Source organism: Rutilus rutilus (assembly GCF_951802725.1).
Source record: "Rutilus rutilus genome assembly, chromosome: 10".
In the NCBI taxonomy this organism is placed as follows: domain Eukaryota; kingdom Metazoa; phylum Chordata; class Actinopteri; order Cypriniformes; family Leuciscidae; genus Rutilus; species Rutilus rutilus.
In genome coordinates this window covers 41,272,689-41,293,099 of record NC_140215.1, presented here as the reverse complement: position 1 = coordinate 41,293,099, position 20,411 = coordinate 41,272,689, and the positions used below count along the sequence as shown (strand labels likewise).

At 38.3% G+C, this 20,411-nt stretch overlaps 1 protein-coding gene across 3 annotated transcripts; it reads right to left on the bottom strand.

Annotated features, from left to right (window-relative positions):
* Window positions 1–2,821: 2,821 nt before the first annotated feature.
* Window positions 2,822–15,411, bottom strand: LOC311298384 (piggyBac transposable element-derived protein 3-like). Of its 3 annotated transcripts, XM_084421234.1 has the most exons (5): window positions 15,340–15,411; window positions 14,473–14,603; window positions 6,738–7,817; window positions 5,824–6,543; window positions 2,822–4,170 (listed from the first exon to the last, which is right to left on the bottom strand). In XM_084421234.1, exons 1-4 carry the CDS (start codon window positions 15,384–15,386, stop codon window positions 5,831–5,833), a joined length of 1,971 nt encoding a protein of 656 aa, XP_084277360.1. In that variant the 5' UTR covers window positions 15,387–15,411; the 3' UTR covers window positions 2,822–4,170; window positions 5,824–5,830. The 3 variants fall into 3 exon arrangements, with proteins under 3 accessions (XP_084277360.1, XP_084277359.1, XP_084277361.1); XM_084421233.1 differs by lacking the exon at window positions 2,822–4,170 and having other exon boundaries at window positions 4,177–6,543; XM_084421235.1 differs by lacking the exons at window positions 2,822–4,170; window positions 14,473–14,603; window positions 15,340–15,411 and adding an exon at window positions 10,034–11,550 and having other exon boundaries at window positions 4,177–6,543.
* Between the last annotated feature and the right edge of the window lie 5,000 nt (window positions 15,412–20,411).

The window sequence follows — 20,411 nt, the reverse complement described above, 5'->3', positions numbered from 1 at the left end:
CACCTGATGCCGCAAGATCAGGGATGAAGTCCAGTCCTAGGTGTGACTGGGGGCAACGAGGAACGGGCTGAGGAAGGAGTTTGTGATGGACAGGTGGCGAGGAGATTTGGAAATTGCAGTCCGGGCAGCCCTGCATGAACCGATGAACTTCCTGGGACATATACGGGCCACCCGGAAGGGGAGGTAGAGATTAGAAAGAGTGAGGAAAGGTGCAATGGTGAGGCTGGTAATGTCCGATCTTAGAAAAGCTATAATTATGACATTCATAAATTTGCTTAGCCTGACTACGTCAGACTTCTTACTTCCGCTCAATTTCAGTTCGCTTCTGTACTCAGTCTGAGATAGCGACCTATCTCCCAGTTTTCCTCCGGCCTCAAAACAGCCGGCCAATCAACGAACAGAGGGCGGGCTGAGAGCCGTGACGTAGACGCTGATTGTACCGTGGATGCGTAGATTTACTTCACATAATCTGCAAAAGTCGTTCACAGCCATGTTCACTCCGGTATTTCGCTTGATGGTTTTGTTTTCGCATCATACATGTGTTTACTGTGGAAGTTCGATGCGGCTGAGCCGGCACGTCATAACCAAACGTTATGTGATTGGCTTACGGGTAACCAATGATTTTAAACTTCAGACAAGTGATTCCACTGCTGATGAAGGTTAAGGAAGTTCCTCTATTTGTGTCATCTCTTGGACAATTTTTTTTTAAACATTTAAGCTTACATTTTCAGGTTTACTAAGTAGTATCATTCTCTAAAATGAGACCGCAGCATTGACACTCATGCACAATCAAGGGGATGACAACTTACAATTGGCAATGCTGTATCGGCAGGTTTAATATGGTTAGTGTATGTGTGGCTTTAGGCACGTAGGCCAAGATCCCAATAATGGAGCATCCATTTATGATTTTAATTAATATACATTGAATATATTGTTGTTATTATTGCATACTACTTTATTATGTACTAGGCAGAACCCCCTAAGTTTAGTGGTTAGTCAGGATTAGCAGTGAGACTTATGGCTAATTCAAACTACAGGATTTTAAGCCCGATTTAAGCCCGATTTGCAAGTTAACGAGCTCGCCGACCGGTCGGGCTGTAATCGCGTGCAGATCCGCGCTCGCCAATCTTTTTTTTTTTTTTTTTTAAGTTTGTTTTTATTGTTTTTTTAACAACATAAATCACATTCACAGTCCCCCATCCCTTAGATCAGCGTCCATACTGTCCATTAAATCCAACAGAGTATACATACAAACATGCTCACATACATTAACCTCCAACCAAATACATACTTACATAAAGAATAATAATAAAAATAAATAAATAATAATAATAATAATAATAAATAAATAAAATAAAATTAATGAAAAAAATATATATACAGAATAAAATAATAATAGTGTCCATAGTAGAGGCATTAATTAAACAGACTTATCAACATATTCAATAAAAGAGCGCCACAGCTTAAAAAATTGTTTTTCCGATCCTCTTAGCGAATACCTAATTTTTTCAAGGCTGAGACAAGACATCATATCTTTGATCCATTGAGTGTGAGTGGGTGGCAAGGGGTCTTTCCACTTTAATAATATTGCTCTACGTGCGATCAGGGAAGAGAAAGCAAGGACCTTACACATTGATGCTGACAACCATATCTCCTCTGGAGCGACTCCAAATAATGCCACCAGAGGTTCTGGCTCTAATCTGTGCGGAAGGACCGCAGAAAGGGTGAGAAATACGGATCGCCAGTAATGCTCTAATTTGGGGCATGTCCAGAACGTGTGAATTAACGTTCCCTCAGCACATTGACATCTATTGCACATAGGGTTAGTACCAGGAAACATTTGAGCTAGTTTAACTTTGGATACAGTATATGAGCTCTGTGTACTACTTTGAACTGTATAAGCGAATGCCGAGCACATATTGATGATGAGTGGACCTGTTTAAGAACACAGTTCCATGTGTCTTCGGAGAGTGGTCTATCAAGGTCTTCCTCCCAAGCTCTTGATGAAGATGCCAGATTCATCATTAAATTATAAATAATAGCAATTGAGCCTTTAGCTATTACATTACATGAAAGGAAACTATCCAAAGGATTTTCAGAAGGCATCAATGGAAAGTCTGGTACAAGTGACTTAACGTAATGTCTTACTTGCAAGAATCTAAAAAAATTTGACTTTGTAAGACCAAAATGTAATACCAATTCCTCAAAAGAAGCGAATACATTATTCACAAATAGATCTTTGAAACATTTTATCCCCTTGTTAGACCAACTCTTGAATGAACCATCCTGCATTGAAGGTGAAAAAAAATGATTACGGAACACAGGGCTAAGAAGAGAGGGATCCCTAAAATCAAATGATTTCCTGAATTGGATCCAAATCCTCAACGAGTGTTTTACCACTGGGCAATCGACAGAAGTATAAGAAGTTGACTGTAGATTAGATGCAAGAAGTGCAGGAAGGGAAATTTGCTTACAGATCCGCGCTCGCCAATCTTTAAGTGTGAAATACTTAATGACGCATCAAAAACGCTCGCTGACACATCGCCGACGCCAAATATCTGGAGCTGTTGGCCGACTCGATAGCCTGTGGTGTCACGTGTCGCGACGAGCAACAGCCAATGATCAGCTTGTTATGACATTACAAAAGCCTTTTGTATTGGTAAGCATCGTTGCCAAACCACAACAGGCAGCTGCTTTTTCATTATAATGTTTTACTCACCTCCAACTCTCTCTGACAGACAATCCCTGCTGCCTGGTGCTTATTCATCCTTTCACCCATATTCTTTTTTTTTTTTGCCATTTCCCATTCCACTTCTTGCGCATGTTTTCGTGACAAAATGTGGTTTTGGAACCGGATAGAGTCGTTGGGTGACAGAGTTGTTGTCAGCTCGTGTAGTGTGTAACCCCCTGTTGCAGATCATTTACGTAGTGTCACATAGTGTGAACACCACAACGACTTCAAGACTCCAGAGCAAGTCATGTAGTCTAAACAGCACAGCGATTTGCCGACGTTTAAAGTTGTGTAGTGTGAACTAGGCATTACAGGTGTCATCAGATAACCCCAACAATAGCCATAATCAAGTCCAGATTAACAGATTACCAGTGCATTCTCTCACTAAAAATGAAGCAAGTAATGCTGTGCAATGTTCTTTATTTCATTCAGTTTTTTTTTTTTTTTGTATGTATAATAATTCAGTTACATTATGGTATGTCACAGCAAGACAGAAGTTTAACTAATAATTTGATTTTCAGTTTATCAATATTTGGAATGGAGTGAAGCCTTTATACAATCAAAATTGGAGGCCCGAGATGGTCGATGTGGCCAGAAGAGTTCATATGTGCATATGACCAACAAAATTAAAATGCCTCAAGCAAAATATAAAGAAGTGAAGGATATGTGAATGTTTGAATGATATCTAAGACTTAATTCTGTTGTGAAGCGCTTTCCACACTGATCACATGCAAACACTTTTCTCCAGTGTAAATTATTAATGTGGGTTTTAAGGGATTTTTTGTGTGTAAAACTCTGTCCACAGTGAGAGCAAGTATAAGGCTTTTCTCCAGTGTGAAGTCTCATGTGGACCTTAAGGTTCACTTTATGTGTGAAACTCTTTCCACACTGATCACATGGGAATGGTTTATCTCCAGTGTGAATGTTTATATGAAATCTAAGGCTTTTTTCTGTTGAGAAGCGCTTTCCACACTGATCACATGCAAACAGCTTTTCTCCTGTGTGCATTCTTATGTGAGAATTAAGGGTTTTTTTATGTGTAAAACTCTGTCCACAGTGAGAGCAAGTATAAGGCTTTTCTCCAGTGTGAATTCTCATGTGGACATTAAGGTTTCCTTTTTGAGTGAAACTGATTCCACACTGTTGGCAGGTGAAAGGACTCTCTCCAGTGTGAAGTCTCATGTGGACCATAAGGTTTCCTTTTCGATTGAAACTTTTTCCACATTGTTTGCAGGTAAAAAGTCTCTCTCCAGCGTGAATGCTCATATGGAGTTTAAGGCTTTGTGTTTGACTGAAACTCTTTCCACACTGATGGCAGGTGACAGTCTGTGTGGATAGATTTCCTCCGATCATGAAATCACGTTTCTCATCTTTCTCTTCAACATTATTCAATTCTTGACTCTTTTCAGTTTTAAGTTCCTCTTTTGGCACCATCAAGCCTAAAGTGAAAAAAGACAAATGCAAGTTAACACCAGTTTAATGGCACAAAGCCTACTGCAATTAGACTACTGGAATAGGTGTTTTCTGTCATTTTTCAGGAATTTCAAGCACTTTTGCCAGCACAAATGTTTAGTGTAAAGACATAAAATACATGTTCTAATCCTGAGCTCTTAAAATAATAACCTTGTAATAATGATAATAATTAAGTATATTACAGTGAGGTGAACTCTTCCCTTGAAGACTGTTATTGATTTCCTGTGTTTTAACCCTTTATCAGTCACACTAAGAAATAAATATTCAAAAAAATATTTTTTGATTAAATGGTGTTCCTTAGTCCACATGTAGCAACTTTTCAGTGTTTTTTTTTTTTTTTTAATGACCCAATCAGGAAGCAGATACACACGTCAACCAGCCGGTTGACTTGCCCAGGTAGGGTAATTCTCAGCATGAAGTAACTAGTATTAGGCATTCATGGATTTTTTTCTTGTGTGCATCTGAAGTTATATAAAAGTCATATAAAAACATTACAGACAGTAGAATGTTAACAATATCATCAATTTATTTTAAAAACATGTTCTTCTTATAACACATAGAATAAAAACATTGTAAAGTGCAACAGTAAACATAATAGAAATCAAGAAATGTAACAAACAAATACAAAACTAAATAAAGAATTATGATAACTAAGCAAATAATTAAAAAAATATACTATAAATAAAATAAAAAAATCTCTGGTAACAATATTTGACAAGATGTATGGTATAGACAAATTGGCAATGTAATAAAATAGAAATATAGCACATATCTTTTGATTCGATAGGTGATCCGTAACAAAGAACAGTTTTCTGTTCAAACAACTTCTCATCCTTGAATTACTCTAAAGGCCTCATTATGCTTCTGCGTCGGGTTGCATTGCATCGCGGTGCATTTCACCGGCAGAACGCTAGGGGGGGTGTGGTTCGCGAATCTCTTTGCTAGTTCCGTGCGCTGGTTCCGCTTTTTCATTTCCGACAATGGCGAGCGAAAGAGAGAGAGTGTTGTTGCCCGTCTATGGTTGTTGCAGCTGGAGCTAATCGACGTTGAACAACAAATGTAAATAAACTTTTTTTCAAAACAACCGTTGATCTATTAATGTGCATTGAGTAAAAAAGCACGCCAAGAACAAAGGGCAAAGGTTTAAGTACAATAAAAAAAATATAAGAGTAATAGGTACAAGAAACACACAATATAAAACTGAAACACAATATAAGTTAACCGTAATATAAAACATTATCTAAGAAAATTAACTATTTACAAATATTTACAAAAGTGCACTGAATCACGAGGATGCAAATGTTCAGTCTTGCTCTCTGCTCTCATACACCAATCACAGCCCTTGCGGTCTGCGTCGCCTCGACGCGTAGTTACAATTTTTTGGAGGTGCACGTCGAGCTACGGCGGAGGGGTTGGAGAGGGGTTCGCGGCGACGCAGAGGGGTCTGCGGGGGTACGCCGTCGATTCGACGCAGAAGCATAAAACAGGCTTAAATGTGAAATCAAAATACTAAAATGCAACTTGTAAAATCATATAAAAAATTATAAAGGGTGATTAGTCAATGTAGTAATAATATCAAGTGTGTGTGTGTGCGTGCATAGGTCTCATCCTTGGCTTACTCTTAACTCATCTCTGGTGATATGCAACAAAGCACTGGTTTTTGTTGTTCAAACAAAGGAACAACTTCCCATCTCCACATTTGGAACATCGCCAACGCGACACTCCACTTTTGCACAAGTTGCACCTCCCTCTCTGAGTTCCATATTTAGGCCAGTGTCCAACGCCATCATATCGGACTTCCTGGGTGGGGTGGAGAACTCGGGGGTTGGGGCGACGGACTTGTGGCTTGTGCTTTGAACCTGGGGGTCGGTCAACCCTGGCAGGTACCTTGTCAGCTCCCTTCAACGTAGCTGCCACCGACAGACGGAACTTCTTCAAGGGCATCGGTTTCTGTTTGAGAATGCTGCAGTCCCTTTTGTAGACTAGCCATGCATTCACAACGCTCACATCGATGATGTACCCAAACAATGGCAGGTACCAGCGCCGGGACTTCATTGGTGTTTTATAGAGGTGCACAAGCATATCGGAGAGATCAATGCCCCCCATGGCTTGATTGTATGCCAGGACGATGGATGGGCAGGGGACGTCGACCTTCTGTTGCGCCTCCTTTGTGTATCTCTTCACTGAAGACAGTGGCTCCACCCCATAAGCATTGCTCAGCAAGGTGACACACTTGTTGTCGAACCACTTTACTGCAACGACTCCCTCTGATGAACAGAAATCAACAACACCTCGGCCTCGTTTCACCATCTCCTTATCACTCATCAATGTTGCACCACCTGAAAGATATGGAAATTTGTTTTTGTGAGTACAGTATGTATCACAATAACATTAATATAATTTCTATAACAAATGGAAGGCATGTATACAGTATATCTGCATCAGAAGAAAAAAAATGTATGTGCATGCATGGTTTGATTTGATTGTGATTGTGTAACTAACATGTTTAACATATTTACTGAAAGTGCATTACCTGTGCGATTTACCCTGACGGTACCCACACTTCTCAGTCCCAGGTTGGTGTGCAGCGTCTTTACCAAGTTGAAGCTGGTAAAGAAGTTGTCGTAGAACACCACAGTCGCCTCTTTGTGTACGATAGTGTTGCAGAGAATTGAGACAACCTTGGCGCCAAGGAGGAGGTCTTCCAAGCCCAGATGTGCATGCTCTTCCTCTTGAATGTTGAAGAATGTTGTGGCCCCTTGGTACAATATGAAGTCGTGGATGATGCCAGAGTAGCTGCCCCGACAGAAGATCTTAAACCCCCACTTATCCGGCTTGTTCTGAATGTACTGCCTGAGTTTGCCAGCTCTGGTGCCCTTGTAAGCCACCATAACTTCATCAACACTCTGCCTGTTGGTAGGTGGAATAAGGAGGCATTGTTCTCTGAACATGTCAAAAAGAGGGCGTATCTTATGGAAACGGTCAGGGCAGCCCTCCGTCTGGAAGTTATCATTGAAGTGGACATATCTTCGGAGCACTTTGAAGCGCTTCACTGACATGGTATCAGCCACTGGTGGGAAGCGTGACTCACAGGCCCAGTAATCTTCCAAAGAGGGAAAGTCAAAAACACCCATGTAGAGCAAAACTGACAAGAAAACCTCAATTTCAGCAGCTGTGGTGTTGATGGATGTCCCGGTCTGTTGAACTGAGTACAGGTTGGTATGCTCAGTTATGTGCACAATCATCTGGTCAGTAAAGAGCTTCTTAAAATACAAAAACGGCGTCTGGACCAACTCTGGAAGCTCGAAGACAGGCTCGGGCAGAGTGAAGATTGGAATGTCCTTTTTGACCCATTTGGTCTTTCTGGACTTTGCAGGAGGGGAGGGAGTTTGATTGAGGTCTGAAGATACCTCAAAAAGCCTGTTTCTATTCCTCAATTTCTTTGAAGGGGGCGGTAAATCTATACTGCGTGGAGGGACAAAATCTTCACTATCTCCATCGTCTGGATCACTGAGCTCTTCCACTTCTGAGTCACATGGATCAGCGGGTAAAAGTGCAATAGTGCTAGAGGTAGATCTGGGGGGTCCATAAAATGTATGGCAGTCCATTATGTCTGAAAGAGATGGAACATAATAAACATTACTGTACAGTGTAGGGTCGCAAACTGTGTCTTGAGTAATCAGTGCATCAGGTACATCTATCCATAATAAATGCACAATTGTCATATTGATAAACTGTTCTCCCAACATACAGGCACATTGTGATTTATTTTAATTTGTTAAGAAAAAATTGCATATGCTAATAAATAATATAAATGTGTACTATGTATGAAAAATCGGATAACACAACCATGAAATTACATAACAAGAGACAGAAAATGTTGAAGTGTGACTGATAAGGTAAGTTTACTGTGCTAAATAAAGCCAAAAATGTCCAACCATCAATTCAATTACAGTCTCATTATCGTGTTATGTTTGTCAGATTATTGAACAGAAAATGTAATGTTTATACCCATCTAGACAGCTGTAGTTGTAGCTATTCAATGCATAACGTAGCGTTAGTCAATAAGCCTCAGCTACGATGGCTATTGCAGAAATAATGAGTAGGACTAATGGTTCACTTCATAATATGTAAAGAGTAAACAGTATTAAATTTAGAATCTGAAGGTAAAACCACAGGCCGTATAAATAAGGGTAAAATGGGCGATATGGCAAAAATATCATATCACGATTTTTTTTTCAGGAAAATCACGATTCACGATTTTATCACAATTTTTTTTTTTTATGTTGGTTTTACTATTTTGTGACTGAGCATTACAGCCAAACTAATGTCCATATTTTAAAAACAAAGCCTTAGGTAACAAAATATAAAATAAAAAAGAATGGCAGACAGGGCCGAAGATAAAAAATGTTGTCATTATTTTCTTTGTTATAAATATTAAGATCAAAGATACACATTACACATACACAACTTAATATACAAATTAAATAAACAGTGCTTTATGTTTTCAGCTACAGTAGGTGTATTTAACAGTAGCATTGAAGAAAGTAATTAAATGAACAAATATGAAAACAAAACAAAACAGACTTCACTGTATAAATTATACATTGATACTTATTAAAGCTACTATTACAGTTATCAGTCAAGAGCAGTGAGTGATTTTCTCTTTGCATTTTGTTGTTTTATTAACATTAAAGGGATAGTTCTCCTAAAAATTCAAATTGTCATAATTTACTCTCTCAAGTTGTTTTAAACTCAAATAAGTTTCTTTCTTCTGTTGAAAATAAAAGTTATTTGGAAGAATATGGGTAACCAAACAGTTGATGTACCCCAGTGACTTACTTCCATAGTATATATTTCTCCTATGGAAGTAAATGGGGACCAGCTACTGTTTGGATAGCCACATTCATCAAAATATTAATATTAGAAAAATATTAGAAGGAAATTAATACAGGTTTGGAACAACATTAGAGTGCGTAAATAATGAGATCATTTGTATTTTTGGGTGAACTATCCCTTTAAGGACAAGCGGCAGCGTGTTTACTATTAGGCTACTGTCTCTTTAAGAGCTGCGCACGACGCGTCTAATATACACGCATGTGACAAGCAGATTTTCTCTCAATTTTCTCAAGTTTGCTTTCACTATAAACATAACTGACTTTGTTTGTGTAAACCTTGTGTGTATTTAACAGTATTAGCACAATAAGACTGTGACCAGCACTACCAGCACTGTGCATTATTAGCACAATAATAACTTAGACCAGCTTTTAGTGCATGTGAGCTTCACGTGTAGGCGCTGAGAAACGCACACGTTAGAACAGCGCATCAGCACGCGAATTAAATGTTTAACCGACAAGGCATTAAAGCACATGCAAATTGTGAACTGCAGTGTCCCGTTCCGCTGCGTTAACATTTTATGTGAATATAAGTTACGTCGCGTTGTTCAGTATGTTGGGACAGAGGCGCCAGAACAGCAACTGATAGATGCACGATACTACGAAATTTCTTCAAAAGCAGATCGTGGAGACATTTTAATCGTCCACGATCAAAAATCGTCATATCGCACACCCCTAGGTAAAATACATATAGTCTAGCAAAGAAATAGGCCGTATGATCCTGCAGGGTGTATTATACTGAGTCACGATCGCGTTGCTGTGCTAATTTAGCTAGCGTCCAGTTCAGTTTACCCTAACTGGGCAACTCAACCGAGCGGTCACACAACTTTTCTAAGGTAACAGAGATACATCTTATCATCACGTTTCTTCCATTCAACAAAAATATAATCATTAGGAAGTCTAGAACATGAAATCCAACCAAAAAATATCTTACCTTAAATTTTAGCGTCACTGGCAGCCATTGTTTGAAGAGAGGTCACGACAATACACTTCCGGTTCAGATTCAGCTCGTCTCAGCAACAAATATTTTATTACAACATTGCCACCCAGTGGATATAATTGCCATTACACATTCTATTCAGTGAGAGGAAGAAGAACAAACAGCTAAAAATGGGGTTTGGCGAGTTTTAATTACAGGAATTCGCGAAAAAAGGTCAACCGCACGGTTACAATGCACGTTAAAGGGTTAAAATAATAACCTTGTAATAATGCTAATAATTCAGTATATTACAGTGAGGTTTTTTTTCATTTATTTGGGTAGTCTACTGTCATCTGTCAATAATAGAAAAAAAAAAGAATGAACGAATTAATTAAAACGAATTGAATTAATAAATAAATAATAATATTGACGCACATGCTTTTCTGTCTCATTATTGCAACATCTCTCTCTAATAACTGCATAAAGCCGAGCCGAGGACACACTTTAAGGCCGGTTATGAATGTAATTTGATGACTGATCATGCCCAAGCGCGTGTTCAGCGCGTTCAGTCTGTGTTCAAAGTCGGTGTTTAAAATATGCTGCGATGAAAACAGTCAGAGAATGTGTCAGCTAGTCGTGTGTAGGGCTGGGTATCGTTAAAAAAATTTCGATACCAATACCGATACCTTGATTTCGATACCGGTTCCTGAACGATACTTTTTCCGATACCAATTTTATGAAATCCATTTTAACAATATTACATAACACATTGCCTCAGAAAAACTTTGGTTTTATTTTTTCAGTTTGACTCATTCTCCTTAGCCAGTGCACAAAGGAACAAATTTTTTTATTTATAAAGAGCTCATGCTCACCAAAGCTGAATTTGTTTAATCAAAAATACAGTAAAACTTGTAACATTGTGAAATAGTATTACAATTTAAAATCTTATTTGAATATATTTCAGAATGTAATGTATTCCTGTGACGTCAAAGCTGAATTTTCAAAATCATTACTTCAGTGTCAAATGATCCTCCAGAAATATGAAAACAGTTTGCTGCTTAATATTTTGGAAACTATGATAAATTTTTTCATGATTCTTTGATGAATACAAATATCAAAAGAACAGCATTTATTTGAAACAGAAATCTTTTGTAACATTACACACGTTTTAAGGTCATTTTTGATCACTTTAATGCATCCTCACTAAAAAAAATTCTGACTAACCAACACATTTTTGAATGGCAGTGTACATTCAGTAGGTTATTATTTTAATATAAACACTGTCAGAGAGATCAACAAGGTAGGCTACCTCTTCATTTACCAGTCGAAGGCGAAGCAACTTTCTGTATTATGTTTACTCCGTGGCCGTGCACTGTCTTTGCAGCGATTATTTTACCGCAAATACTACATCGCGCGGTGTTGGCATCGAGCCTGGAGAAATGTAGCCACACTTTTGATCGACTTTTCCACATCTTTAGGGTATTGTGTGTGTGTGTGTGCTCGCGTCTCATATGAGTATGTGCGCAGAGAGTGTGTGTGTGTGTGCTCGCGTCTCATTGAGTATGTGCGCGAGTTTGTGTGTGTGTGTGCTCGCGTCTCATATGAGTAGGCCTTTGTGCGCGGAGAGTTCCGCGCGTCTCGTGTGTGTAGAGTTTGCGTGTATGTGCGTGAGCGACTTTAGTTGTGTCGTTGTGCATTTCATATGTATTTGTTTGAGCACTGACGTTGACAAGTTAACCCCTTAGGTATCGAAATCTGGTACCGAAAAACAAGTCATTTTTCGATACTCAATAGTATCGAGGCAATTCGGTCGGTACTTAAAAAGTATCGAACTCGGTACCCAGCCCTAGTCGTGTGTCCCCAGCATTGGTCTGCTATCAGTGGCTCAAACCTCCGTTACTAACTCTAAAATGACGTTTTGGAAATAGCAACAGAGTCATGGGATTAGATGTGTAAGAAATTAGTCCTACATACAAGAGTGTTTTAATGACAAAAACTTTACAAACGTCTTGAAATACATAATCTGAACAATGTTTCGAGGTGTGGTAACTGTAGTATAAGCGGAATAATTGACTTCAGGCCGTTGAATTATTAGAAAAATAATGCACACCCGAGGTGTAACAGCCACTCCGCTTCGCGACCGCATTACCACCTCGGGTGTGCATTATTTTTCTAATAATTCAGCGGCCTGTCGTTAATTATTCCTTACTTGTTTCGCGTGATAGAAATGTATGCTGCTTTTTTTTTTCTTTTCTTTTTTAAGATGGATAGTCACTGTTTGTTTCTTTCAGTAGTTTATCACAAATGTTCATCACTCATCCATGTGATATGAGAGGAAAGTGGGGTAGGCGAGTTAAACTTTACACTGACCTACATTTTTAAATGTGATATAGAAATGCTGTTCAAGTAACATTTTAAGCACAATATTGAGTGTTTTCGTTCCATTTCAGCAATGAACATTTGCACAGCAGAGCCGTTGCATTCATGAATGATTCAGTGTTTTTGAGTGAATCAGTCACAAGCTGGGTTGAGCCTGTTGGGTATTTTGTTATTATATATGAATGAGAAAAAAAAATTGGATTGTCGACTCGTTGTCATTAGCTAACTGCAGCGATCGTATGTGAAATGAAATGACAGTAGACAGAACTGTCACTGGTGCGATCGGGCCAGTGCTGCATCGTCACCAAAGTTTATCATTTGCATTTTTAAGCCTTGCCAATTTATATTATCAAGTGCAAGAAGACGTGAAAGAGAACTCAATTCGTTACTCGTGCGCTGTGTGAGAACTTTTGCACGCGCAGATATCCGAAGCGTGCATCCAGAAAGCCGCATCTCAGACAGCGCGTGAATACTTTTGCATCTTCTTGCACTTGAAACAGACATATTCACACAATATTGTTAAAATGTCCGTCCGCCTCATAAACATAGTTGGTTATGTCTTAAGTAAACATAAACAGTTGAGAAATAAAATGCATGTGTAACTGTATATTGGATCTGTGCATGAGCTCAGCCTAATATTCCTGCTGCTGTCTGTGTTTTTAATGTTAATCAAACAACAAACGACAACAAAACAAACAAAAAAAACACTTACTGCTCTTGACTGAATGCAGGAGGACAAACATGTACAAAAACACCTGCCAATGGAGTGAATTAAGAAAATATAGGCCTACAGGCCAAAAAAAAAATCCTATCAGTCATTAAACAGTAATTGCATTATTTTCGTTATAAATATTTGTCATTATAACACTAGTATTATTTAGGCCTAGCTATAAACAGCATCATATACGAGCTAGTCTCAATCTCTCTGAGACACACATGTGCTGGAGTTCAGGAGAAGAAACATTGATCCTAAATCAACTTCTGATGGAAAATTTCTGATGGAAAAACTGGGTTGTTAGAAGAGACTTTAGGTTTAAAGGGTTAGTTCACCCAAAAATGAAAATTCTGTCAGTAATTACTCACCCTCATGTTGTTCCAACCCCGTAAGACCTTCGTTCATCTTCGGAACACAAATTAAGATATTTTTGATGAAATCTGAGAGCTCGCTCACTCCTCCATAGACTTCTAAGGGACTGAAACTTGCTGGCCCAGAAAAGTTATTAAAGACATCGTTAATATAGTCCAAGTGACTCCAGTGGCTCAATCTTAAGTTTATAAAGCGACGAGAATACTTTTTGTGTGCAAAAAAATAACATTTATTCTACTATTCATTTCCTTCTCTCTGGACCTCGAGTGAGTTCATGTAGTGTTTTAGCGCAGCGCGTCTGTGTTGCACATCAATACACGTAGGCTCACTATTGGCCGACGCTGGTCATGTGTGTGATGCGTGTGACGTGCAACACAGACGCGCTGCGCTAAAACACTTCGTGAACTCAATCGAGGCCCAGAGAGAAGGAAATGAATAGTGGAATAAAGTCGTTATTTTTTTTTATTTTTTTTTCACACAAAAAGTATTCTCGTCGCTTTATAAACTTAAGATTGAGCCACTGTAGTCACTTGGACTATATTAACAATGTCTTAAATACATTTTCTGGGCCAGCAAGTTATAGTGTCTTAGAAGCCTATGGAGGAGTGATCCAGCTCTCAGATTTAATCAAAAATATCTTAATTTGTGTTCCGAAGATGAACGAAGGTCTTACGGGGTTGAAACAACATGAGGGTGAGTAATTACTGACAGAATTTTCATTTTTGGGTGAACTAACCCTTTAATGTTACACAGAATACTGGTTTTGTTTAGGCTACTTCCATATTTTTCTAATTTAATGTTCTACATGTCGTAATAAGCAGCATTAGCATTTGTCTGGTCATGTGATCTCAACAAACATGTCTGTCCACATGAGAAGACCCGCTCCATGTCAAATAAACCCGCTTTAATTAGGACACTCATATGACATTCTTCAAAAAATATCATTCATTTCTGTTGATCATTTTAATAAGGACCGAGTGAAACTAACCTGTTTGTTCCTCAGTATCTTCATATTTCACGCTGAACACTTCTTCAATCTTTATGTCTTCACTCTCCTGTTTAATAAACGCCATCTTTATAATAGTGTGGTGGATCTCAGATGCTTCTCCAGGAGTTTTCCTGTGTGTTTGGACAATTGATCATGTTTAAGATGAGAATAATTATCAGAAAGAAAAATAAATCCACAGTAAATCTCTGAGTGCGTCTCAATCAGCTCTAGTTCAGTAGTTCAGCGCACTGGTGAGGGAGTCAGTCAGAGTGAGAGTTAATGGACTTAAATAAACTGACTAGACAAAAATCACTCAAAACAAGCAGTGAAAATTAATAAAAGAGTAAATGAAATTGACACTAAGTATTTAGGCATTTATGATGTATAAATTATAGTTAGCCTAATTATTAGTAGACTACATTGTATAGATTACGCTTTCATGAAAACATTTGTTTATAAAAGTTGTCATTACATGTTTGTGTTTGTATTCTCGTTGCATTTACACAGTTTTAGGCAGTTCGAGCGAATCGTTCAGTGAATCGTTTTGCGGAGCGATTGATTCAATTGACTCGGAGTAAAAAAAGAAAACATCCGTTTCTCCTTTACTACTTGCCAGCTGCCGAATTCGTGTTTACGATCAAATTATTGACTATATGTGGAACGAAATAGGACGCACCTTTTCTGATTTATTAGGACTGTAATATCTAGTCCTAGTAAACAAATTACAAACGTGCACTTACATCGTCCGTTATGTTCAAATAAATAATTACAATGTTTCGTTCATAAATCATTAATTTTGCATTGCTTGTAAAAACTAATCAAATGGTTTAGCGGTTTTTGTGTTGATATAAATGCTTTAAAACAAACCTTTTTTCAGGCCAAACACAACACTTGCAGGAAAGCGACGCAGACATATGACGTCAAATCGCCAGAATTTCGCCAAAATAAAAGTCCCTTTCACTCGCTGCTGTCAAAAATGCATATATATATATATATATATATATATATATACACTCACACACACTGCAGTCAGTGGCCAAAAATGACATCCAGAGGGGAAATATCTTTTTTTATGACCCTACAAAATAACAAAAATAACAAGGAAAATATTTTATATATTTTTAAATATTTTAAATATTAAGGAAGAACAAAATTAAACTAAACTTGGTTGAGGTACTTATCTGACAGAATTATTTTGGCGGGAAAAAAAGCAAACTACATCTACGGGTTTTATTTTACTAGTAAAACAAAAACCTGACAGGAAAAAGCCTACATTGACTACAACATAATCAGTTTTTAATATTTAGTTGGCTCAACTTGGCTGTATCTTGTTTTTGCGTGTGTTCATAATTTCTTTGTATGACAGCCTGGACAAAAATTATGTCTGCATAATTCATGTTTCATTGCGTTATTATCACAAATAAAACAACTAACTCCAAGCACAACATGCTTAGGCCTACTTAAAATATACATTTTTGACAATGTGAAGATGTCAATTTTTCTCTTTTTTTTCCACGGGTACTTTGGTGTGCATAAATCTATGAATTATATGGACTCCTTATATCATTTGGTTATTTTGTGTCCTTTTGTGTCCAATTGTCATTTTTGGAAAGACACCTAAATTTACCTTGAAAAAAAGCTTGCAGAAAATACAGTTTTGTGAGATTCATCCTTCAATCTGATGGTTTACTTACAAGTGTGACCCATTGAGATTTATTTATTTATACAGGCATTCTTATCTCTACATTTAATGACTATAGCAAGGAAAGTTTTAAATATACAGTCTGGGGGAAAACGCATGTACTGTGTGTCCTTCATGGACTGTAGAAGTTTATTTAAGCTTAAATGAATTGCTTAAACAATGCTGTGAGACTTCTGGTGGCTGGGTACGAGAGATGTGCGCTCCATCCCAAACGTCAGAAAATTCAGGATAATCTCCTTACATTCAGAAATCATTCCTGAAAATGTCTGGATCAATATCCGTGAAGAATAAAACGTCTCAAGATGAGACAACAAAGAAAAAGAAATGCAAAGACGCAGACATTTGAATGGTTTTGCCAGAGCAGGAGGAGAGGCTCACCAAGTAGGTCAGATTGGCTCAGTACTTTCTGGTGAAATCCACCGTTTACAGAACATGATTGAATCCTCGAACTCAGTGATTAACAAACTGAGACAGGATTTTGCACGCCTATCCGAACTCGGTAAAACATTGCAAGCTCGGACGGACACTATGAATGCAAACGAATATGTGTGTGGTTAAACAAGATGTTAATATGCACCAGCAAGAGTTAATGAATCTCCGTGACAAACTGGTTGAATTGGAAGATCGATCAGGAAGATGTACTGCCGACTCGTGGGCTTGAATCAGGGTTAGGGTGACAATGCCCTTCAGCTTCATCAGGAGAACTTACCGAGATCGATCCCTTCTCTCCAAGGCGGAGGGGAAGATCTGCTGACTTTACAGTTTGGTCCACTCATACATACCTGGACCGTGTGCTTTGAAAGTAGGTATTGCTGTTCCAAAAGATGCATAAGGTCAAGAAAAAATCTTCAAAAATGTGAGTCAGTTGCTCATAGACATCAGCTGTTTCAGGGCTAGCAGAGTCATAGCAGTTTATTTAGCCCACATGTTCAGGTTTCAGACTGAGGTTTCCTGAGCTCTATGGTGGAGGCGTAAAAGAAGCAGTTGCAGACGTTGGACTTACCTCATTTAACTAGCATTTAATAACTAGCATTTTTATCAAAAGTGAAACAATTGTCCTACTTTTGCTTCAGATAAAAACTGTCAGCTGGGTGCCTGAGCTTGGAGTGTATGAAAACGATAAAAATATAAGCATATGATATGCCACTATGAAGCTTGTGAAAGAATTAGTTCAGAAAGCTAATGGTCACTCAGTAATGACCTGATGGACTCGCTCATGGCTGGACTGCAGTTTACTGGAGTAATAAACGGTGTAGATGACCTTAGTTTTGCCTAGACTGAGGACGTGGTTGGAAATCTGCCACCTGTTTAGTGCAGAAGACTATTTCAAGCTTTCAGCGCAGGCCAGGTTTTAGATTTCTAACCCTAATCTAGTATGGAGATCCACAAGTGCCATCGGATATTGTAATAAAGCATTTTATTAAATAACTAATTGTACAATAAAAATAGGCATTGATAAATTTGTTATTCTATGAATAGACTGCAAAGTATAGAATAAATAGAATAGAATAGAAGAATAAATTGCAGGCAATTCATTATTTTATATTTTAATGGGCAATAAAAGGAGGAATTATAAATTTAAGAATTTATAAATGACCTATTAATCCATCAATAAATGGTTCAAAATAAAAAGGGATTTACAAAAACAACATAAAACACTCAATAAGTACATCATTTAAACATACATTAACACTTTCATAAATAGTGGAATTTCGAATTGCATTTGAAACTGCAGTTGAAAAAGAGAAATAATTGGATTCACAAATTAAATTACAAATATATGTTTTAATCAGGCATTTAAATGGCATTTTTGTTCCCTGTTTTGTCCCTTTTCTATAAGCTATTCATTCAGCGTAGTCGTTTAGCCTCTCTCCATTTAACCTTTACGTGACACTTTGGGTCTTGCGCTGGTGAAATGTCGTGAAACAATGCAAATTTGCTGTAGTGGGATGGATGTAACAAGCTTTCTGATTGGCTAGAGAAGCCGCAGAGCCGTAGAACACTGGCACCAAAAAGACCCTTGCAGTTTTCCTTGGCTTTCACTCTCTTAAAAAGAAAATCAAGAAATATAAGGGACATTGCCAGTGAAATGGAGAGCCGATACCCAGAGAGTGTTGCACCGGTGGAGAGACCCTCAACCTCAGCACTCACCCTGTTGATGGTAAAATTTAAAAGGACGATGTAACTCACAGATATTTACAGACACCCATGTATATAAATGTTATATACATCTCCCCCACAGAGAGATGGCTATCATGGTCCTATGTCTAAATCTGCTTCTCCCTCACTGTGAGGGACCAAGCAGTCAAGGGCAAAGGACACAGGATTTCCAACCAAAAATGATTTATTAAATGCAAAAATAAAGTTACAAATTAAGTAACTTGAAAAACTGACTGAAAATAAAATCAGGTCTGGGCCCAAAAAAATGGTAAACTAAAGAAAATCAAACTAAAACAGTAATCAAACAAACAAACTAAACAAAGAAAACATGGCCTCCAAATGCCACACACGGGGAAACTTATATACACCAAGGACTAGTCCATTACACACACATAGGGAACAACAAACATCAATTAAACACAGTTAGAATGAATAAAGTAATTCATCCACAAAAAAATAAAGAAATGAGTCATAAACAAATTAGTTATATACATAATTATAATAAACAAAAATAAACAAATAAACAAACAACCCTAATAACGCTAATCTGCAACATGGATTCAACCACTGGAACAAAATGGCGGCCAATGACGCCAGCCGGTCCTTTATTAGAACAGACCTCCACCGAAGTGCAGCGTTTTGCCCAGACAGCGTCAAACCTCTGCTTTCCACATGTAGGCAACTTAAACTCAAAATAAATAAATGTTAACACAATATACCACTAATAACTAGAAAGTGTGCACCCAACCTAGTCATGTATGGTAAAAGTGTAAATTAGAAATAAAGTGGGTAAAATGAACCAAATCTGTCTTTATTATGAAATGTATATATATACAGGGTGATCTGCAACAAAATATTTAATTATGAAATGTATATAAATACAGGGTGATCTGCAACAAAATATTTAATTATGAAATGTACTAAAGGACAACCAAAATAACAAACAAACAAAAGAGAAGGATGCATATCTGTGTGTGTGGTTTAGTTACCGCCTTGCTGTGTGGCCACGTTGTCGGCCATCACACTCCCATAACGTTTTCCTCAGTAAGAATCGTCTGTGGCACCAACACTGTGGCAGGATTTGATTTGGCTAGAATTGAATGGGTTGATTATATGGTCGATAATAACTGGTTCTTCTGATCACGTCGGAAAAAAGTTCGTCCAGGATTCTCACGGTGCCACTTGTCCATCTCCTCGCTGAAGAGCCTCTTTAGCGGACCGTAGACAGACTTGTCCAGCGGCTGCAGATGGTGAGTGCAGTGTGGTGGAAATGAAAGCATAACCACACCATTGGCCCTACAGAGATTTATAGCTTCTATTGAGATATAGGAGCTGTGATTATCCAACAGCAGCAAGACTTTGCTCTCCTCTGTTGCCCGGGTGTAGTGTACAAGATGCTGCAAGAAGACAACAAAGTCCTTCTCCATCATCCAGCCACTGCCATTGGCTGTGCCGATAGACCACTCTGGGCTACAACGAATGAAATGCGGAAGGTATTTCTTCTGGGGAAAGACGAAACGAGGCGGGGATAATGTTACCAAGAGCATTCCCTGCCAGTGCCATGGTAACAAGAACCCCACCCTCAGCTGATGTGATGCTTCCCACTCATCTTTCCCCCTTCATCGCAACAAGAAAGCCAGGTTTCTGGACAGTCACGAGCCCCATCTCTTCCACATTCCAGATATCCTTTACCTGAAATCCATGTCTGCTGTAGACAGTTGTCTAGACCCCACATTCACTTCATTAAAGTTTGCTGATCTGTACAGACTTGTAGCCTGAGGCCTTCTGATGGAGAGAACGGGGTGCCTCCGCAACTTGCACTTGCCTTGTCGTTTTTAGTCCACCGCTGTGGAAAAGGCAATCTGTAAACATTGGCCAATTCAAAAGCCAATTTGCGAATCTACAACGATAAAGAAAAACAAAATGAGTTGATAATGCAGTTGTACTTTTATAAGATATCCCATGTATAATTTAATTATTTCATGATTTGAAGTTGAAGGCTGTTGAAAAATACCTTCAGCCTACAGAAAATGTATGTGCAGAAAAACATCTGTTATGGATTTGTATGGGGGGGGTT